The 23,793-nt window shown below is 45.6% G+C and overlaps 1 protein-coding gene across 1 annotated transcript in view; it reads left to right on the top strand.

The window, feature by feature from the left end:
* mmrn2a (multimerin 2a) overlaps positions 1 to 23,793 on the top strand; it is a gene marked incomplete at both ends in the record, with an annotated part of 41,417 nt that overhangs the window by 14,255 nt on the left and 3,369 nt on the right. The window contains 4 exons of the mRNA XM_080523013.1: positions 14,011 to 14,516; positions 19,310 to 19,477; positions 19,767 to 20,815; positions 20,906 to 21,210. Of these exons, the coding sequence (XP_080379139.1) occupies positions 14,011 to 14,516; positions 19,310 to 19,477; positions 19,767 to 20,815; positions 20,906 to 21,210 (2,028 nt within the window). The remainder of the gene's footprint in view (positions 1 to 14,010; positions 14,517 to 19,309; positions 19,478 to 19,766; positions 20,816 to 20,905; positions 21,211 to 23,793) is intronic.

Here is a 23,793-nt window from a genome sequence, read left to right as displayed (position 1 = left end):
TGCGGCTCTTTAATCCATTCATTAAAAGTGCGTGGCTCACTCTCTGTGTCTCGATAGACATTGTTTTGGTATGGCAATCTATGACAATTTCCAGCCCAACCAGTCTAAAAGCTGCCAAATTCACCCGTCCAGTGTGACCAAAAGTAGCCCAATCTGGCAACACTGGTGGAGCGGGACATCGGTTCCTCAATAAACAAGCCACAAGTAACGTTAATGTTAAAATCTTGCCCATGATTCTCGTTCATTCAGGTGGGTTGAACAAACTGTATAAACGCCATAATACTGTTGGTTCAAATTTAATATATTAATGAACAAGTTCATGTCATGTTCTGTCAAACATGTTCTAATGTTATTTTAGTGAAAAAACGGACCTAACGTCGCTAGTTGGCGAACATTAAAGATTACAACAGCTAGTTTACGTATGTCAACAATGTCTCTTTTCTCAATAATTTCAGTAATAATTGTACCAAATTGGGGCCAGTAAAACTAACTTGTGTGTAAGTTATATGTGTGTGCAAGCATGTTTTGATATTGTCAATCGTCTCACTTTTAGTAGGTGAGCTGTAACAAAAATATGCCAGGGAAAAAAAGGAAAATGGACATAAAGACCTTTTTTGGTCAAAGGGCAGCAGAGACAAGTACAGGGACACAGGTGAGGTCTCACAATACTAGTGTTTTAACAGTGCAGTTAATTTAGAGTTGAGAATAGCTAAATCTGTAATGTTTTGTTTCTAAGGAGATTGAACCAGTCTGCCTGCTAGGAACGATGTGGATTACCACCTACATACTGTAGTTGTCTCCTTTATTCATTACCTTAATGTCATATAAGTCAATTGTATAGAAACAACTCACCAAAATGTACTATTGCACAACTGATTTGGCTAAAAAAATCCACCAAGGGGGGGAAAGAGCTATGTATGCAAAGCGATGTAAACAGTCCTAACAATCAATGTGATCCCTGGCCCTGTTTTCCTTTGCTCAACTCCATTATCTGGGGGTGGTACTTGGTCACTTTAAGTAACACACAAGCTTCGGAGTGGTCAGTTGTCAGACGGCTGCGTGAGAGGCTCAGCACGCTCTTCATGTGTGAGAATATCTGCTCACACAGATAGGTTGATCCGAAGACTGTCAGCAAAGCCAGTGCAATGTTCCTGAGACAGCTGAACTTCTCAGGTACAGACATCCAGCAGGTGGCGATGCGGGATCCGTGATTGATTGATTGATTGATTGAAAACTTTATTAGAATGTTTGCAGAAGTAGGTACATGAAAGTACATATTACATACAAGGTCAAACTAAGAGGATAAAAACCCAAGAAAGCCACTGGCTTATTTCAATTGGGGTCCTTGATTTTCAATTCATCGTTACATGTAAGACAGACATAAGAAAAGAACTAGTACTATCTACATGATAATACAGACAAATAACTATTACTATCTACAAGATAAACGTACATCCATCATGGGAAGAACAATACAACAAAACATAAGGTATGTACAGCGGGTAGGACAGGTGGGGACATACACCACAGGTGGGGGCGGGGGACAAAACACAAAGTATGTATAGTGGGTAGTTCGGGTCTTTTAATCTGATTTTTGTTTTAGAGGGTCCAGTTACGGATTGCAGCCTCCTGTAAATGTTTTTTGAGAGTGGTTTTGAAGGTGGGCAGTGTTTTGCACTCCTTTAAGATTATAGGAAGGGCATTCCACATCTTTACTGCATAGTTTGCAAACGAGTTTAAACCCTTGTTTGTGGTGCAACGCGGTTGAACGTGGTTCGTGGAGCTTCCTCTGGTGTTGTAAGTGTGGACGTTGTTCACTTTTTGGAAGTATGTTGACAGGTACTTGGGTGTCTTTGTGGTGTAGCGTATCTTGAAGACTAGGCCCAGTGCAAGCTGCTGCACTCTGTCAACTACTCGTAGCCAATCAAGGCTCAAAAAATGAGCAGCGGTTAGATGTGTCCTAGGGTTGAGGCCTAGCAGAAGCCTAACCAGTTTATTTTGGGCTGTCTGGAGTCTTGTTTTATGGGCCTTTGTGGTTCTATAGTACCATGATGTTACGGCATAGTCGAAGTGACATTGAATGAGAGCTCCTGATAGGGTCCTCAGTGTGTTTTTACTGACTGTGAGGATATCCTGTACAAGAATCTAGTTTTATGGTTCACTTTTTTGATTACCTTTGCTGCCATTTTATATCCGGAAAGATTTGCCTCTAAGATGGAGCCCAGGTATGTAATATCCTCTTTTCTTGTGATATTAATGTTACCCACTTTTATTTTAAAATGTACAGCCTTTCTGAGTTTAGATGGGGATCCATATAGGATGGTTTCAGTTTTACCTAGGTGTATTGATAGTTTATTGTCAGCTAGCCAGATGCAGATTCTACTCAGTTCAGTGCTTAGCGCTTTTTCCACCTGCAATATGTCCCTGTCAGAGACCAGCAGAGCCGAGTCATCCGCGAACAGGAACAAATTGCAATTACATGCTGATGACATGTCATTCACATATATTAGGAACAGTAAAGGTCCCAATATGCTTCCTTGTGGAACGCCGCAGGTCACTGGGAGGGGGGGGGACAGTGTTCCGTTCACACTAACCACCTGTTCCCTCCCCTCTAAGTAGGATTGCATCCAGCTCACCGATGTTCTATCGAACCCAATTGCTTTCAGTTTATCTAACAATATGTGGTGATCTACTGTGTCGAAGGCCTTCTGGAGGTCCAGCATGACCATGCCGCAGTACTTGCCCGAGTCCACCTCATGGTTGATGTGGTCGTTCAAATAGAGAAGGCATGTGTCAGTGGAATGGGATGTTCTGAATCCTGATTGAAATTCATACATCAGATTTTTTTCGGTAAGTGTTGTGAAGGCCCACAGTTTAGTGCCAGTTTAGTTTCCCCAAACCAGCCCTTTTTTGCCCCTGTTATTTCCTTTCTTATTTTCCATACTATTTCTATACGTTTCGTGAAGTATGTATTATTATTGTACTGTTTATGTATATGTTTGATGACGTAGTATATCCGGGGGAGTCCGTGACCCGGATGTTAGGTTCGGTGGTGTATATATAAGAGACGGAAGTAGTCCGCGAGTCAGTGTGTGATGAGAATCAGAGAGAGAGAGACCAAACGAGAGAGAGTAACTAGAAGCCAATCTAAGATGGCGGATTCAGCAACCCGCACACCGTGCAGCAGCTGAAGACGCCAGGAAAGCGATTATTGAGTGTACCACTGTAGCCCGTTTAGTTGTGTTCCCGTTGGACCGCCTTGCCAGCAGCCGGCTGTTCAACGTTGGACCAAGCGAGACGCCAACTGGACCTAATCGTCGCCTCCACGAGCGGACTGCGACCGAACACTGACTCCATCGGAGCTTCGACGCGGACCACCGGACCTGGGCCCTTCACCTCGTTGTGGACCACGAAGACGGCCCTTTCCCTCCGCGTTGCTACGTCACCCCCCCCTTTCGTCTGCTACCTTCATCGACGCACATGCCATGCAACCAGGCCTCAACGCGCACCACAGCCCTGGACTATAAGCCTGTTCAGGCCAGAGACTATGAGTGAGTGATTGAGTGTGTGTGTGGCCGGCGGGGAGGGAATGTATATACCTGGGGATGTATACATCAGTTCTGTAAATAAATGTGTTGTTCATATGTGATACTGTTACCGTGTGTTAGTTGTTTGTAGGCTAATGCTAATTACAAGGCTAATGCTAATGCTAATTCCATGCTAATGCTAATTCCATGCTAATGCTAATTCCATGCTAATGCTAATTCCGTGCTAATGCTAACGATAGTAACTGCTAGTCTAACGGTTTGCTGGCGCCCCCTGCCTGTATCCTCCTACACTGCCTATTTAGCTTTAGAGTTAGTTAGATAGCCAGCCCCTTCCTAAATTATACAGTCCTTTCAGCTACTCCCTGGCTACAGTAAGGTACCTATCGACCTGTTCATAAACTATTTTTTCCATAAGTTTCGAGATGGAATTAAGAATAGAAACAGGTCGGTAGTTGCCTGGGTCTAATTTGCTTCCTTTTTTATACAGTGGGGTTACCCTTGCTATTTTAAAGTCAAGGGGGACGTGTCCCTGTTTGATGGAGAGGTTTATTATGTGGGTGATGATTGGGGTAATGGAGGCAGCTGAGTCTTTTAGAAATTTGGCTGGAATATTGTCATGGCCCGTGGCCTTTTCTGAGTGTAGAGCGCCTAGCTTTTTAAACACCCTTCGGTGGTTTCCAACTCTTTGCGTAGCTCTGCAAACTTGGACATCCACAATGATGAACTCTTCATCTCAATCAGCTGCATTGTCATGTCCTGTGTGTCCATCCAGTCCAGCAGAGATGAATCCAGTTCATGTCCATCAAAGCTGTCTGGTTTTATCAGGAAAGAGAACATGGGCCCATACTTCTGAAACTCCTGAAAGCGTGTTTTGAACTCCGACTCAAGCATTCTGATGTATTCGCATATTTCAGTGGTGCTGATGCTGTGCTTCACTGACAGCTCCCGTAAGTGTCCGAAGTAGCGGAAAGTGGAGGTAGCGACGTCCCTTGAAAGAACTGCCAGCTTTCCCACAAAAGCCGCCCATGTCTCGTACATATCCAGAACTGTTTGGCCCGCACCTGAAGATAAAATAAGATAAGACTTATTGTTGCACGTTGCACTTGCACGCTCACGCACACACACACAACAATATTATTATAGTTAACTAAAACTAAACTAACAACTAAAACTAGATGTAAAACATTTTAGTTATATTAATAGAAATAAAAACTAGACTTGATTTTTTTTTTTTTAAACACACATACACATTACGATACATACATACCTTGCAGACGGAGATTTGTCTGGCTCGTTCAGGTGTCCAGTAATATCTGCGAGGAACATGAGTTTCACAACCCACTTATTGTCCTCGAGTTCTGGATAGTCTTGGCCTTTTTCAGCCAGGAAGGCCTTTATGGCATCAAAGCAGCCGACAAACCGGTCCAAAACTTTCCCACAGCTTAGCCACCTAACCGCAGAGTGGAGAGGGAGATCCTTGTAGACGCAGTCCATTTCTTCAAGCAGGGACTGAAACTGCCGGTGTGTCAGTGCAGATCGCTTAACTATGAAGTTAACAACCTTCACCACTGTAGCCATAACCTCATTAAGATCAGACTTTGACATCTTTGCACATAAGTTTTCTTGGTGTATGATGCAGTGGAGTTTCATAATGGGGTGACCAACTCGTTCCTCAATTAATGCAACCGCTCCCCTCTGTTTCCCGACCATGGCAGGGGCACCATCTGTTGTCACTGCAAAAATCCTGCTAATGTCAATCCCTCGCTCCACAAAATGCTCGATAAGAACTTTAGCGATGTCCTCACCTTTTGTTGTTTCTGGCATTGGTTTTAGGCAGCAGAGCTCCTCCCTTACAGCAGAATCACAGTATCTTGCTATGACAGCCAGACGTGGCATGTCATTCACATCTACGCTCTCATCAAGTGCGAGGCTAAACACTGTCGCATCTTTCAAACCAGCGGTCTGCTGCGCTTTCACGTTTTCTGCCATTTCTCCTATTCTTCGTTCCACACTTCTGGCTGACACTGGGATGTCTTTTATTCTTGATTTTATTGTGTCTTTGTTTGATAAGCCTTCAAACAAAAACATCTGAGCTACAGAGGAAAGCCTCCTTAATATATTCTCCATCAGTGAATGGCTTTCCACGTTTTGCAATGCAATGAGCAATGCGAAAGCTTGCTTCAGTTGCGTGATTTTTAGCAGTGGCAAATGCTTTAAAGGTGCTGGCCTGCTTCCCATACCTTGACAAAGCACGTCTTATTGATTCGGCCTTGTCTGCTTCATCCTTGAACGACTTCTGATGTTTGGTCTCAAAATGCCGTTTAACGCTTGAAGTTCGGCAAACAACATTTTCGTGACATAGGACACATACAGCACGGTCTTTCTGGGACACAAAACCCCACTCTTCTGTCCACGAAGGCTGGAATTCACGAAGTTTTACTTTCAGGCCTGCCATGCTAATGCTACCCTGGCTGTTTTTATAATATCAACTGTCGTTCTGTGTGCTTAACAGTAACACTTTGTATCGAATCGAATTCAGAATTTTACTTTGAAAATTGGCGCCAGAATACGACTCTCGTGGAGTGGATGAGAGACTAGGGCTGCATTCGTAAATTCGCCCTGAGAGCGCCGGAGCGTCCCTGAGACTGCCTCTAGTCCAATCAAATTACTTGGTCCCATTGTGACGTTGAACCCAGTGTGCGCGAATTTACGAACGCGGCCAACATAAAAAAATAAAAAAACATTCTCCCATTCTCGCACTTATTGCTTGCGTGCCATTGATTAGCTGTCGCGTGCCACTGTTTAAGCTGTCGCGTGCCACTGCTGGCACGCGTGCCATAGGTTGCCGACCCCTGATCGAGACTAACATACAGAGACTGTCTGAGTGTAGACCATCTAGACTAACATACAGAGACTGTCTGAGTGTAGACCATCTAGACCAGCGTTTCCCAAACTGTGGGGCGCGCCCCCCCTAGTGGGGCGCGGGGGTACTGCAGGGGGGGCGCAGAAATAAAAATAAAAATAAAATAAAAACTGTGGGAATACTGCTGCCTTTTGCAACATCGTACCTGTGTGAGATAGGCTTTTCTGCTGTTGCTGCTATCAAAAGCAAATACAGGTCGAAGTTGAACATTGAGAATGAACTGAGAGTGGCAGTCTCAAAACAACAACCCCGCTTTGAGAAGATTTGCAAGGCAAAGCAAGCACACACAAGTCATTGATCGTAATTGTGATAGGAATGTGTAGAGTAAGAATAGTGATGCAGTAGAAATTAGTTAATGTTGATATGTTGAATATTTCAGTGGCACAGGATCATTTGCCAAGCACTTATGTTCCTTTTCAACCCATAATAAAATATAAAACTATAGTTGGATATATGTGTCTTGTTATTATTAGAAGAGAAAATGTAATGTTTGTACAACTTTATACAATTAATTATATCAATCTAGGTGGGGACCGGGTTAGGGGGGGCTCGAAAATATTTCCAATTACCCAAGGGGGGCCTGATTGAAAAAGTTTGGGAACCGCTAATCTAGACTAACATACAGAGACTGTCTAAGTGTAGACCATCTAGACTAAAGGACAGAAACTAACTGAAAAATACAAAAAAATAACAAATATGTGTTAGTCAGGACCATGCTGTAGGAAGGGTTAATAGTGTTAGTGTAAGAAAATAAAAATTACAATGAATAAAAGCAAATATAATAAGTAAATAGATAAAACATTTACAATAGTTCATGGAAAAAAGACATTGATAGAACTGTTTGTGTTTAATCAGAACTGCTGCAAAACATAAAGGTTTTTAACTTAAATTTAAATATGTTAAGGATTTGGGCCTGTTTGATTTCTTCAGGGAGTTTGTTCCAGGACTGCAGCAGCGTGACTGAAAGCTGCTGCACCGTGTTTTGTTTTCACTCTTGAAATTATTAGCTGATTAGTCTCAGCTGACCTTAGGGACCTTGTGAGAATATAGGGTGGGAGGAGATCTGATGTATTTTGGTCCAAGACCATTTTGTGATTTGTATGTAATTAGGAGGATTTTGAATTCAATTCTCTGAGAGATTGGTAGCCAGTGCAGGGATCTCAGGATTGGTGTAATGTCAGGACCATGCTGTAAGAAGGGTTAATAGTGTTAGTCAGGACCATGCTGTAGGAAGGGTTAATAGGGTTAGTCAGGACCATGCTGTAGGAAGGGTTAATAGTGTAAGTCAGGACCATGCTGTAGGAAGGGTTAATAGTGTTTAATCAGGACCATGCTGTAGGAAGGTGAATGTGTTGAGAGTATCAGAGCTGGATGGCTAGTGGAAGGGTGTTCCACAGCTTGGATGGCTAGTGGAAGGGTATTCCACAGCTTGGATGGCTGATGGAAGGGTGTTCCTCAGCTTGGATGGCTAGTGGAAGGGTGTACCTCAGCTTGGGTGTAGCAACAGAAAAGGCTCGATCGCCCAGTGTGGGTCTCCTAGTGTCTCCTAGTGTCTCCTAGTGTGGGTCTCCTAGTGTCTCCTAGTGTCTCCTAGTGTGGGTCTCCTAGTGTGGGTATTTGTAAATAATAATAACAATAATACAATGTAACCAATCCTTCCAGCTGCGTACAGTTCTCATGGCGATGGGGGGGGGGGGGTCTGACCTTTCACCTCCTAGTGGCATGTGGGAAAGGAACAGTAGGTCTGTTACTACGACAACAAGCCGTCCCTCCAATCCCAGATCACACTTCAGAGCACGAGCAGAAACTGCATCGGTGGGATGACAAGTCACAAAAAACAGTTAAGACCAGTTAAGACCAGTTAAGACCTCTGTTTTCCACTGCGATACGTACTGTATATGCCAACATGCACACGCACACACACACACACGGACGCACACACGCACTTGCACATACACACACGCACACACACACACACACACACACACACACACACACACACACACACACACACACACACAGTTTTGAGGGAGGATGTGAGGATCCCTTGGGCCAATGGCACAGCCATTCTAAAAGGAGTCCGTCTCTAGGGTCAAAGGTCAACTCACTGGGCCTCCATGTAAACTAAGAGGTCCAGTCATGAATAACAAATCACAAGGGAACTGAATGTCAAAACAAAGTGCTTGGAAATATCTCCGCTCTGCCTGTTTGACTATTTTTGGCTTGTTGGCTTATGACTTTGGAAACAAATGTTTTGTTGATGAAACGAAACATGGTGTAGATTCTCTGAGAGACAAAAGTGCTCTCATAAGTGTTCTAACCCTAAGGCTAAATTAGATTAGATTACATCACATTAGATTCAACATGTTGTTCATCAGAGTGTGTGTGGGGGGGGTTGTTTAACAGAGTGACAGCTCTGTGGAAGAAGCTGTTCTGGAGCCTGCTGGTGCGGGACCTGAGGATCCTGTACCTCCTGAGTCTCTTAGATGGTAGGGGGTCAAACGCCCTTGCCGCACTCCGTCAACACCAGGTTAACTGGAGGGACTCGATGGACGGGAGTTTGGTGCCGACGATGTGCTGGGCGGTTTTCACCACCCGTTGCAGTGCTTTCTGGTCGGACACAGCACAGTTGCCGAACCACACTGTGATGCAGTTGGTCAGGATGCTCTCAGTGGTGCAGCGGTAGAAGTTGGTCAGGATCCTGAGAGACAGCTGGGCTTTCTACAGTCTCCTCAGGAAGTATAGGTGCTGCTGCGCCTTTTTGACCAGGGAAGATCCTCTTTTGGACACCCAGGAACTTGAAGCTGAAGACACGCTCCACCTCCATCTCATTGATGTAGATGAGGGAGAGTACGCAGCCCCTAGTTTTTCCTGAAGTCCACAATGATCTCCTTGGTCTTACTGGTGTTGAGGGCCAGGTTGTCAGCACATAGTATAGCAGCAGACTTCTTTGAACCGGCATGATGGTTGCTGCCTTGGCGTCGCAGCCAGTAGCCTTTCGTGGTAAACATGAGTGGTGGAGAGTTTAGAAGATGGTGATAAAAGAAGTTTTTCTCCTTCTATCACAGAATAATAATAATAATAATAATAATAATACATTTATTTTATAAGGCGCCTTTCATGGCACTCAAGGTCGCCGTACAACAACAAATTTAAAAACAGTTACAAAATTCAAAAATACATAGAAAAATACAGTATAAAACATAGCTAGCAGCGACAGAGACTGCTAATGGCCCCGGGCCTGAGCTGGATTATTCTTCCTGCTACGACTGGTGGACTGATGATTCACTTGCTTAGTCAAATGTATTGATTGCAAGTCGCTTTGGAATAAGGCATCTGCTAAATGCCAAAAATGTTAATGTAATGTAAATGAGAGTGACAGTGTGTGGTAGACATGAGTGGTGGAGAGCGTGAGGGGCTGGTCGTCCTGGGGGGTGGGCTTTGGTGGCTGGTTCTTTGTTGTCCCGGTTAGGCCTGTAACAATTATGTAATAATCGTCTAATGGCGATTATTTTACGTGATCGCGTTTTTTTCTCTTAACCGAGGTCAAAGCTTCTTTCTTTTTCTTTTTTTATGTTTCAGTTCATATTCATGGTCCTACTTTTGTTTGCATCCATCAAACACGTTTCCAATGGATGTATGCGCATGTAGCGAGATAGAAGAGTAGTTATCCTATCAGAGATCAGAGATCTAAAGTACAGTAGCCGTCATCAAGTCGACTTTCGACCACACCGGATTCGGCAAACACAGTAGCCTACAAGGTAGAGAGATGGAGCTTATTGAAAAAAGGAACACGACTGAAGCAACACCTAGAAAGTCACCATCCCACCCAATTTGCAGTCTTCAACAAATCGCTCAGTGCCGCTGCAGTGGCTCGTCCCTTCCGGCAACTGGGTCTTGGTGAGTCGTTAAGCAGATGCACGAAGTATTAGCGGGACAGTTCCAAATGGTGCACGCAATGACGCGTTACATCGCGAAAGAAATTCGGCCATTCAATAATAATAATAATAATAATAATAACAACTTTTATTTGTGACGTCAATACAGTGGAGAAGCCAGCATTTAAAGACATGCACAAATGCTCTTTTGATGGCCAATACGAGTTGCCTAGTAAGACTTACATCTCCAAAACTGCCATTCCAAATTTGTATGAGAAAGTGGAGGGTGACAAAATGCATTTTATGATAATAAAGAGGCATGGTTTACTTCATAGGTTGCTGTGTTATTATCTGGGTCACATAACAGTGAAATGGTAAATGTATTACACTTATATAGCAAGCACCTTATTCCAAAGAGCTTTACAATGGCCTCTCATTCATCCATTCACATACACATTCACACACACACCAATGGCGGCAAGCTACCATGCAAGTCGCCGGCCCTCTCATTGGAAGCAATTTGGGGATCAGTGACAATTCTAATTGTCAATGACAATTATTTCTGAGACAATTGAATGTCCAGAAAAATTTGGAATTGTTTCAGGCCTAGTCCCGGTCTAAGTGAGCGTAGCAGTGGTTGAGGGTGTCGGGTAGGGATGCGGCGCTTGTGGGGGGGGGGGGGCATTTTGGGGTTTGTAGTCTGTGATGGCCTGGATGCTTTGCCACATACGACGGGGGTCAGAGTTGCTCTGGAACTAGCTCCTCCATCCGCAGTTTGTCACTCTGAATTATGAAAGCATCTTCTGGGTGTGCAGTTTGTTGGTTGCTAACGGCAACATGCAGTTCTTTCATTGCTAGCTTAGCATTAGCATCTGGAGGGATGTAGGCTGCAGTGATAACAACAGCAGTAAACCCTCTGGGCAGTTAGAACCAGTGGTGTGCCGTCAGGGCCAGCAAGGCCTTCTCTGCTGGCCTAAACATCATCAGAATATACATTTTATTTTAATATATATTTTCCACAAATATGTATTAATGATTCCCCATAGTCTATTCTCTTCATTTCATAGCTTTCCTCTTGGTTGCGCTGCTTCCAGTCTCCGATTGAGATTTGGAGGGCTGGCCTTTATGTTAGAGCTTTTATCCAATCAAAATGTGTTGCTAGGGGGCTCAAAAATCTGCCCGCCTTCACATTAAACGCTGCTGCGGATTCGAGCTGTAACTTAACATTGGAACGAGAAAACCTGTGGCGTTCCTAGTAAACCTACGTAGATGCGAGCAAAAGCAACAACGGCGCCTTCTGTAAGGCTCAATGATGTCAGCACCCAGCACGTCTTTTGATTGGATACGCACTATTGCTACGCACTATTGCTACGCACTATTGATATTCACTATTGAGATGCGGAACTATGCCGGTAGATGTGAAACTATTGAAAGTGCCAGGGAAACGGAGTTCCACAACGAAAGCTTTCGTTGACTGATCGATAATACTGATCGATTGTGTCCTGTTTTTGGGTAAACAATAACTTTCATTTAGGGGACACAATGAAAGCGCCAAGTCCACAAACAGAGGAAACTACGTTGAGCTTCTTTCTTTTCTGGCTGAAAACAACCCAGATTTACATTACCACCTGTCCACAAACAAAGTGTTTACTGGGACGTCAGGCAAAATACAAAACGACCTGATTTTTGCTATTGCTGAAGTGATGGAAGAAGAGATCAAAATGGAGATTAAAAAGGCACCCTTTGTCGCTATTATGGTGGACGAGACGACAGACGTGGGTAATGTAGCGATCTTAAAGATGTTAGTTTAACACTCTTCATTGTAAATGCGGATTTATTGATTAAAAATGCTTCGGAAATATTAATATAACTCTGTTGTACTTGTCTGACTATGTTAAGGTGATGCAACGCCCGGTTATAATGTGTTTCTGTCTAGTTTCTAGAGCCATGGCGTCATAACGATGGTATTAAGAGGTAGAATAATTCAGGTAGGAAATAGGAATGTGTCGGACATCACTGAAGGCCTAGGTGTGAAATGCACCGCCCGCCACTGGTTAGAACGGTCTACACTTCATAATTATGTGTTCCAGACTGGCAGAGCAAAGACAACCAACAACAGCTGCGTCTGTACACCAAGTACCAGGGCTCATAAGTGTTCTTGAGAATCCAGAACTGATACGAATGACTTGTACCAGAGAACTCAGAGGTCTGTGACCATCGACATGTCCCTGCTCTACACAAATTGTCGTTTGTCTCAGATGATCTACTCTATATACATCTATGATCTAGTCTATTTACATCTACGATCTAGTCTATATACATCTATGGTGGCGTGAGCGACACTTCAAAGTGTTGAGTAGATGTTGTTTCTGTTGCTGGACAGCTGTCAAGCTTTAGTGTATAGAACAAACTACTAAAATGGAGCCTTGTTCAGCATGAACAAGAAGAGGCAATCTGCAATCTTCTTCAAGCAACAACAAAGCAGTCGCCCTGTAACTGGAGGGTGGGACAGGAGAAGTGGAGGGTGGAGGGGGGGACAGGAGAGATGGAGGGTGGAGGGGGGGACAGGAGAGATGGAGGGTGGAGAGGGGGACAGGAGAAGTGGAGGGTGGATGGGGGGACAGGAGAGATGGAGGGTGGAGGGGGGGGACAGGAGAGATGGAGGGTGGAGGGGGGACAGGAGAGATGGAGGGTGGAGGGGGGACAGGAGATGTGGATGGTGGAGGGGGGGACAGGAGAGATGGAGGGTGGAGGGGGGGATAGAAGAGATGGAGAGGGGAGGGGGGGACAGGAGAGATGGAGGGTGGAGGGGGGGATAGGAGAGATGGAGGGTGGAGGGGGGATAGGAGAGATGGAGGGTGGAAGGGGGGACAGGAGAAGTGGATGGTGGAGGGGGGGACAGGAGAGATGGAGGGTGGAGGGGGGGACAGGAGAAGTGGATGGTGGAGGGGGGGGACAGGAGAAGTGGAGGGTGGAGGGGGGGACAGGAGAAGTGGATGGTGGAGGGGGGGACAGGAGAAGTGGAGGGTGGAGGGGGGACAGGAGAAGTGGAGGGTGGAGGGGGGGACAGGAGAAGTGGAGGGTGGAGTGGGGGACAGGAGAAGTGGAGGGTGGAGGGGGGGGACAGGAGAAGTGGATGGTGGAGGGGGGGACAGGAGAAGTGGAGGGTGGAGGGGGGGACAGGAGAAGTGGAGGGTGGAGGGGGGGGACAGGAGAAGTGGATGGTGGAGGGGGGGACAGGAGAAGTGGAGGGTGGAGGGGGGGACAGGAGAAGTGGAGGGTGGAGGGGGGGACAGGAGAAGTGGAGGGTGGAGTGGGGGACAGGAGAAGTGGAGGGTGGAGGGGGGGACAGGAGAGATGGAGGGTGGAGGGGGGGACAGGAGAAGTGGAGGGTGGAGTGGGGGACAGGAGAAGTGGAGGGTGTGGAAACACATTTTTTTTTTCATGAAGCTCCACAAACAATAGATTAAAACAAACTGATATTTTGGGGTTCTGATGGTGTAAGACAGTTGAACTAAGCTCATGAGGAAGTTATACTCTTCAAAAGTCAATGTCTATATAGAATTCCAATATAGAAAGTCCAAAAATGGATGTTCCAATTTGCCCCCTTTTAAGGCCTTTACATAAGTAAGGTCATTCGCTTCCTGGTTTTGCGGCTCAGGTCCAATCACAGACGACGTGGAGGCGGACGCTCAGCCCTACCCAGAAACCCCCTCTGCCCTCCCGGTGCAGCAGATGATGGCCCTGCTCGTGTCCCACCTCCAGCCCATCCTGGACGGCTTCAACCGCTCCCTGGAGCGCCTCTCCCGGGAGGTGGGGGGGCTGTCCCAGGACGTGGCCCAGCTCCGCAGCCCCAAGAGGGAGGGCCAGGGGGAGGCCCGGGGCGGGGGGGAGGGGCCAGAGGCCCTGGAGGCAAGACTGGAGGAGAGTTACCTGCAGATCGATGAGGTGAGGAGGCAACTGGAGACCCAGAGATCCGAAATGGACGAGCGGCTGCACTCCCAGCATGCCATTCTGCACTACATGCTGCACAACCTCACCGATGTAAAGACGGACGTCGACGTCAAGATCAAACACAACCACAGGATGCTGCAGGTCAGTGGATCTCTGAGAATATGCATGGTGGGGAGGGGCCAAAGGGGAGGGGCCAGAGGCCCTGGAGGCCAGGTGAGGAGGGGCCAGAGGCCCTGGAGGCCAGGTGGGGAGGGGCCAGAGGCTAAATCAACTGAATTCTTTTTAATTTTTCTTTTTTTCTTTTTTTTAACCTTTATTTTACCAGGAAGTCACATTGAGATTAAAACCTCTTTTACAAGAGAGACCTGGCCAAGACAGGGTCAAAATAGTAGCTTAAAAAACAGTTCAGATAACAAGACAGGACATAAGACAGTGGCAACAATACAATAGACAAACAATGGTAGGGGTATTTACAAGGTGATTAAAACATTGAGAAGTCTAACCAAAGCAGGTACAGCGAGCGGTGACCACATCCTTTAATCTACGCTTGAAGATACTTATGGAAATAAGGGCCTCTAATTTAAAAGTAGTCTGTAGGTCATTCCAAGACCAAGGGCCATAATAAGACAAGCTTGCCCTTCCAACATTGTTCATGATAAGTGGCACCTTGTATTGTAGCCATCTACGAGACCTGAGACCCGAGCCACTCGGTATAGGGATAAACTTCAGGCCCAGATAATTCGGTAAGAAGCCAGAGATGATTTTAAACACAAGAGTGTACCAGTGTTGGAGCCTTCTGACAGAAAGAGATGGCCATCCAACCAGACTATACAGTGTACAGTGATGGGTCCTGAAGGCACTATTGGTGATGTATCTTAGAACCGAATGATACAGGGGGTCTAGCTTGGATAAAGTGGACAGAGAAGCAAACCTATATACTGTATCACCATAATCCAATTGTGAAAGGAAAAGGGCGGAGACAAGACGTTTTCTGGAAACCAAGGAAAAGCAAGATTTAAATCTATACAGGAAGCCCACTGTACGCTTAAGCTTTATGGCGAGAAGATCAACATGATGTTTGAAGTTGAGGTGAGAGTCAAGCTAAATGCCTAAGTATTTGTAGTGGTCGACGGGCTGTATAGCGATGCCATCCAGTGTAGTGACTGGAGAACAAAAGGCACTGGCCTTTTTCCTCCCGGAGGTGAAAGACATTGCCTTTGTCTTTGAGGAGTTGAGGCAGAGTTTAAGTCCAAACAAAGCATGTTGAAGGGCATTGAAGTCTGCCTGCAAGTTGGAGAGGGCTTCCTCAGCAGAGGCAGCGCAAGAATAGATAACGGTATCATGCATATAGATGGTATTTGCAGAAGCTGAAGTTGTCACAGATGTTGTTAATATACAGCAAGAAAAGTAAGGGTCCCAGGACAGAGCCTTGGGGAACACCTTTTGTGATGAAGACGGGGTCCGACAAGAAATGTCCATATTTAACCTTCTGAGTTCTCTGGGATAGATAACTCTGGAACCACCCAATAGCATTGGATCCAAGGCCGGCCCTCGACAAGGATCCAAGTAGCAGAGGATGGTCCACAGTATCGAACGCTTTAGAAAGGTCAATAAACAAGGACTCACAGGACATTTTTCTACCAAGCGCCTCCTTGATGTCATCAAAGACCTTAAGCGTGGCAGAAATAGTACTGTGCCCAGAGCGAAATCCTGACTGCATCTCGTTGAGAATGTTATGAGAGTCTAGATGTAATTTAACTTGGGCAGCAGTTAAGGATTCCAGGATCTTCGAGAGTACAGACAGATTAGATATAGGTCTGTAGTTGTCAAGATCTGTTCGTGTACCAGATTTGAAGAGCGGTGTGACAAAGGCTTCTTTCCAGATTGATGGAACTTGATTAAGATCCAGGGAAAGGTTAAAGATGTAGGTAACAGCCTTTGCGATGATAGAGGCACCTGCCCTTAGTAGAAGAGGATCCAATCCATCAGGCCCAGGGGCCTTTTTAGGGTCAATAGATGAGAGCGCTTTAAGGACATCCGAGAATTGGAAGGGTGTGAAGTTGAATAAGGGAACAGTGAAAGGGGGCAAATCCGCTGGGTTTAGACCCTCAGAGGAGTCAGCAGAGGGTACTGAGGATTGCTGGTCAAATATATGACCTGCCCTTTCAAAGTGACTGTTGAAGGCATTTAGTTACACATGCTCAGTCGTTACACAGATCTTTGACGTCATGTGTGTTAGTACCATAGAGGTAGGTGCAGTGTTAGTATCATACAGGTAGGTGCAGTGTTAGTATCATACAGGTAGGTGCAGTGTTAGTATCATACAGGTAGGTGCAGTGTTAGTATCATACAGGTAGGTGCAGTGTTAGTATCATACAGGTAGGTGCAGTGTTAGTATCATACAGGTAGGTGCAGTGTTAGTATCATACAGGTAGGTGCAGTGTTAGTATCATACAGGTAGGTGCAGTGTTAGTATCATACAGGTAGGTGCAGTGTTAGTATCATACAGGTAGGTGCAGTGTTAGTATCATACAGGTAGGTGCAGTGTTAGTATCATACAGGTAGGTGCAGTGTTAGTATCATACAGGGAGGTGCAGTGTTAGTACCATACAGGTAGGTGCAGTGTTAGTATCATACAGGTAGGTGCAGTGTTAGTATCATACAGGTAGGTGCAGTGTTAGTATCATACAGGGAGGTGCAGTGTTAGTATCATACAGGGAGGTGCAGTGTTAGTACCATACAGGTAGGTGCAGTGTTAGTATCATACAGGTAGGTGCAGTGTTAGTATCATACAGGTAGGTGCAGTGTTAGTATCATATAGGTAGCCTTACAGGGTTGTTGCGTTCGTGCTGCAGAAGCTATTGAGCTTGTAATGAATTGTGACATGAAGCAGCAGTTCTACCTCGTCATCAGTCCACACAATGTCTCCTTTCAAACTCTGTTTGTGCACGCAGACATAAAGAGCCCCGAAGAGTCAAACTGTCGAAATGAAGATACTCCACTCTGCAGGGGTCCTACTTTTGGCAGCATTCCGACTTATTGATCTTTATGAAGACGGAAAAATATGATGTAAAATAGTGCAATACTGCCGCAATTAACAAGGCGAGGAAAATGGTTTGGCAAGAAATTGCTGACCGATTAAATACGTAGGTCATACTAGCCCCAGTTATTGTTATATGTTCATATTTTAATAAATGAATATTTACTACTGTGGTGATATGAGCAGCAGGCTACCAACTGTCATATTGTCACGATGGCATAGTGGTATCGACCGCTGCCATAGTATTTATTCGTCATTTTAAGACGGTGGTTCAAATCCCTCTTCTGACACACTTTTTACTGCATTTCGTTGTCTGAATCTAATCTAAAATCTCATCTAAAAAAGTATGTAGGCTATAAAATGATGGTTCAGGCTAATTTACAAGAACTGACACGATTACAATGGTGTTTGAAGCCTTTCTGAGTAGTAAATTATGTTCTTCTAACTGGACCCTGGATTTGGCATAGATTATTTTTTCTTATGATTACTGATGGATAGATGATTCACTTAGACAGATATATCTATTGTAAATCGATTTGCATGAAGGCTTCGGTAAAATGTACAAAAATAAATAAAAAATACTTCACTTAAATCAAATCTCGAACTCGCAACCTTCGGAACTCTAGCTGGCTGCCTTAACCCCTGCGCCAGCCAGACCGCTGTGAAGACAGCAATGCAAGTTGATAGACATACCTATTATTTTTTTTTTTTAATGTACACTTTTTTATTTATTTATCTATCGATCTATCTATCTATCACACTTTCAAAATATCAAGTTATCTATCACACAATCAAACTATCTATCTATCGATCGATTACACTTTCAAAATATCAAATTATCTATCTATCAGACTATCACACAGTCAAACTATCTATCTATCTATCTCGTAAAAAGTGGGAACTAATATTTCCCAAAAGACACTTGACGGAACTGTCGTTCGGGATATAGTTTCCGCCTGTGAGACAATTTTGACGCATGTATTACCTAAACCAACCTCTAAACCTATATTAGAATATTATCGCCGATTAGAAGATAATCTCGCTTAGTGGAATAGGGCCCTGAACAACCACATAGATGGTTTGTTACTACAACAGCCATCTGTGATGTTGTGAGTAAATGTGAGTAAACATTTTTTTATATCTTTGCACTCGATCACATTTCAGGACCCTCCTTTCATGACCTTTCCTAGATATGTGCGTTCTACCACCCAGTATCCTTACATTTTCAAAATCACATCAGGATAAGATAGTATAATTTTGCAGTTTTTCTGTGTAGGAGGCAGACTAACTTACAAGACAGTGGTCTTTGTGTGTCAGTAGCAGCACATCACAACAACAACCATCATCACAACAACAACCATCATCACAACAACAACCATCACAACAACAACAACCATCATCACAACAACAACCATCATCACAACAACAACCATCACAACAACAACAACCATCATCACAACACCAACCATCATCACAACAACAACCATCACAACAACAACAACCATCATCACAACACCAACCATCATCACAACACCAACCATCATCACAACACCAACCATCATCACAACAACAACCATCATCACAACACCAACCATCATCACAACAACAACCATCATCACAACAACAACCATCATCACAACAACAACCATCATCACAACAACAACCATCATCACAACACCAACCATCATCACAACAACAACCATCACAACAACAACAACCATCATCACAACAACAACCATCATCACAACACCAACCATCATCACAACAACAACCATCATCACAACAACAACCATCATCACAACAACAACCATCATCACAACAACAACCATCATCACAACAACAACCATCATCACAACACCAACCATCATCACAACAACAGCAACAAGGACACAAGATAAACATGAACAATAATAAAATAGTAAAAACATACAGGATTATTCATCTATCACATGTGTTTCCTGGACAGGTCAATCTGCAGACCATGAACACAACCCTCTCAGATATGAAGATGGACCAGGAGCGCCTGGCTGAGCAGCTGCAGCAGAGGGAGCCCACACACCATCCAGGGGAGCAGAGACCGCCCAGCCAGGCCCAGCAGCCCACAGACCAGGACCTCGCCCGCCAGCAGGAAAAGGTATCCCCGCCGCCCCCCCCCCCTCCCCCATCAATCCAATTTAGCCTTTGCACTACTGCTGGTTGCACACACCCCTGGTCAATGTGAACACTCAATTACCCTTTGCAGTACTGCTGTTTACATATACTACCTTTGCACATACCATAATTTAGCCTCCTTTGATATAACCTTAATTTATACATCTGTCAGTCCCTCCAGAAAAACGTCATGTCATGTAGTGTAATGGAATGTCATGTAATGTAGTGTAGTGTAATGTCATGTAATGTCATGTAATGTCATGTAATCTCAGGTGGATGACAGCACTGTTAGGGTCAGCAGCCTGGTTGAGGACATGAAGGACCTGAAGAGCGGCTGCCGCCAGCTGGAGCAGAACCTCACGCAGGCGGGCAGGAACACTCAGATCCTCTTCATGGAGATCGGCCTGGAGGTGGAGGCGGCCAAAGTGGCGGTGCTGAGCCGCCTCCGAGAGCTGGACAGCAACCTGACGCTGCAGCTGCAGGAGGTGGGGTCGGACGTGGACTACCTGTACACGCAGATCTACGACCAGCGGTCCAGGAACACCAGCGGCGGCAGCTGTGACTGCGACAAGGGCTTCTTCTCCACGACCGTCTCCCACCTGGAGCGCGCGCTGGCCAACGTGACCGAGCTGGCCAAAGACTACCGCCTGGCCCTGGAGGGGGTGGGGGGCCTGGGCCTGCCCGAGGCCGGCGGTTCAGACCACTGGGGTGGGGAGGTGGGGTGGGGACCCTCCATGGAGGACCTCCACCAGGGCCTCCAGCAGGTCAAGGAGTCCCTGGCCTTCGAGCAGGACCGGAGCAGGACCCTCCACCGCAACGTGTCCCAGCTGACGGCCTTGCTGCTGGGGGGCCAGAGGGACGTCCACGCCCTGCAGGAGGAAGACGTCCGGCTGGCCGGCGAGATGCGCCACCTCTCCGGCTCCTTCTCCTCCCTGCTGCAGGACGCCATCCGCCACACAGACGTGCTGGAGCGGCTGCTGGGGGAGGAGGTGCTGGACTTCCTGGACTGGCCCGTCCAGAGGCAGAAGGCCCACTCCGTCCCGGCGCTGCAGGAGAGCGTCCGAGACCTGCAGGGGCGCCTCAGGGACCACGACCTCCGCCTGGCCTCCCTCCTGACAGAGGCTGCTGCCGCCTCCGAGGCCGAGGAGGAGACCCCCGCGGCGGACCAACCCTCCAGGGGTCTGGAGAGGAGGAGCGGGGACCGCAGGAGGGGCCACCCCCCCCACCCCAGGGCCTCTGACGACCGCCCAGACTACTCAGACAGCGACCTGTTGTGGGGTTTAGAGAAGGCCGTGGAGGAGCTGAGGGTGCAGGTGCGCAGGTTAGACGAGAGGCCGTGTAACAACCCTAACCCTGCCAACTGCAACACCAACACCAACACCACCAACAACAACAACAACAACAACAACAGCAGCAGCAGCAGCAGCAGTAAAGAGGCGCCATCCGGTGGCGCGGACGCCAAACTGCAGGCTGAAGTGGCCCGGCTGAGGAGAGGCCTGGAGGGGCATCTGCGGCTCTTCGAGAACGTCTTCAGCAACTCTGAGGGGCTGGCAGGCTCCGAGAGCACCCTGGACCTGGACAAGATGTGGGCCATGATGAAGAGGAAGGAGGGGAGGAAGAGGAAGGAGGGGAGGAGAGAGAAGAAACGCAGCCAGAAGAGAGAGGAGGCCAAAGAGGCCGGGAGAACAACCCTGCGTAGCTCCAGGGACACATCAGGTAGGCAGCAGAAAACACAACATCATAGATATACATCACAGATATACATCACATATATACATGCAGATATACATCAAAGATATACATGCAGATATACATGCAGATATACATCACAGATATACATCACAGATATACATCACAGATATACATGCAGATATACATGCAGATATACATCACAGATATACATGCAGATATACATCACAGATATACATCACAGATATACATGCAGATATACATCACAGATATACATGCAGATATACATGCAGATATACATCACATATATGTTACGGTACATGTGGGAAGACGGTACATGTGGGAAAACTAGGGTTAGGGTTAGTGTTAGGGGTAGGGTTAGGGTTAGACATGCCAGCATGTACCAAATCAACGCTAACCCTAACCCTAGTTTTCCCACATGTACCGTCTTCCCACATGTACCGTAACATATACAGTACATGCAGATATACATCACAGATATACATGCAGATATACATGCAGATATACATCACAGATATACATGCAGATATACATCACAGATGTACATGCAGATATACATGAAGATATACATTCAGATATACATCACAGATATACATGCAGATATACATCACAGATGTACATGCAGATATACATGAAGGTATACATGCAGATATACATTCAGATATACATCACAGATATACATGCAGATATACATCACAGATATACATTCAGATATACATCACAGATATACATGCAGATATACATCACAGATATACATGCAGATATTTAAGCAATATCACTGTTATAGTGCTGTTATAGTGCATGGCTGTGATTCGGTCGTAGGTACGAGGCCACAGGCCTGTACTGTAACCATGGTGATGCTCTGCCAGGCCTCCTGTACTATAACCATGGTGATGCTGCCAGGCCTCCTGTACTGTAACCATGGTGACACTGCCAGACCAGTACTGTAACCATGGTAATGCTCTACCGGGCCTCCTGTACTGTAACCATGGTGATGCTCTGCCAGGCCTGTACTGTAACCATGGTGATTCTCTGCCAGGCCTGTACTGTAACCATGGTGATGCCATGCCAGGCCTGTACTACAACCATGGTGATGCTCTGCCAGGCCTGTACTGTAACCATGGTGATGCCATGCCAGGCCTGTACTGTAACCATGGTGATGCCATGCCAGGCCTGTACTGTAACCATGGTGATGCCATGACAGGCCTGTACTGTAACCATCATACAATTTGATTTGCATCTGAAGATTGACTTCCCCAGTCAAGAACTTTCCACTTTTTGAACCTGAGAATCTCCCTAGTTGCTATAGCAGCATGTCTATAGCAGTATGTCTATAGTAGTATGTTTATAGCAGTATGTCTATAGCACTATGTTTATAGCAGTATGTTTATAGCAGTATGTCTATAGCAGTATGTCTATAGCAGTATGTCTATAGCAGTATGTCTATAGTAGTATGTTTATAGCAGTATGTCTATAGTAGTATGTCTATAGCAGTATGTCTATAGTAGTATGTTTATAGCAGTATGTCTATAGCAGTATGTCTATAGCAGTATGTCTATAGCAGTATGTCTATAGTAGTATGTTTATAGCAGTATGTCTATAGCAGTATGTCTATAGCAGTATGTCTATAGTAGTATGTTTATAGCAGTATGTCTATAGCAGTATGTTTATAGCAGTATGTCTATAGCAGTATGTTTATGTTATAGTTGTGTATGAAGCCGTCGTGGTAGAAGTAGAACGATTTTTTCTTTTGAGAAACAAGGGGGAAGTAGACATCTTAGGAATACATTCTGCTGCTGGCAGCAGCAGCTACATCAATAAGGTCAAGTTAGCCCTATTATTAACACCACCTCCACCCTATTATTAACACCCCCTCCAGCCTGTTTCACAGCTAAACACGCCCTATTATTAACACCGTCTCCACCCTGTTTCACAGATAAGGTGGTATGCTGTAGAGAGGCAGGTAGTCTAGAGGTTAGGGAGGCAGTTAGAGGTTAGAGAGGCAGGCAGTCTAGAGGTTAGAGAGGCAGGCAGTCTAGAGGTTAGAGAGGCAGGCAGTCTAGAGGTTAGAGAGGCAGGCAGTCTAGAGGTTAGAGAGGCAGGCAGTCTAGAGGTTAGAGAGGCAGGTAGTCTAGAGGTTAGAGGCAGGTAGTCTAGAGCAGCGTTTCTCAACCGGGGTGCCGCGGCACACTGGGGCGCCCCCTGGTGTCTTCAGGGGTGCCGTCAAATAATTCTATATTCTGACGTTCATATGAATGAATGAATAAATATATTAATAAATAAATATATACAAATAAATATAATACAATACAATACAATTCATCATCAAAATCTGTCTGTCTTCCCATGTCACAATGTCAATACCGGGTTCAGCGTAAGGTCAGTGTGTCTGCACTGCAGCATGCATTGTTTTTTCATTTACCGCACAAAGACATTTCGAGCGGAAGCAGACAGGAAGCAGACAGGTAGCAGACAAGTAGCATCATGGAACGCTTTTTAAAAAGAAAGGCTCCAGAAGAAGCGAAGGTTGACTCTGAAACAGAGCCAACTCCATCCAGCTCTACATCGAAGGTAGATACCAGCAGTAAG

The sequence above is a fragment of the Nansenia antarctica genome (assembly GCF_963989245.1).
Source record: "Nansenia antarctica genome assembly, chromosome: 2".
Lineage (NCBI taxonomy): Eukaryota > Metazoa > Chordata > Actinopteri > Argentiniformes > Microstomatidae > Nansenia > Nansenia antarctica.
Note: the sequence above shows the minus strand (reverse complement) of the source record. Positions and strands in the feature narration are given on the sequence as shown.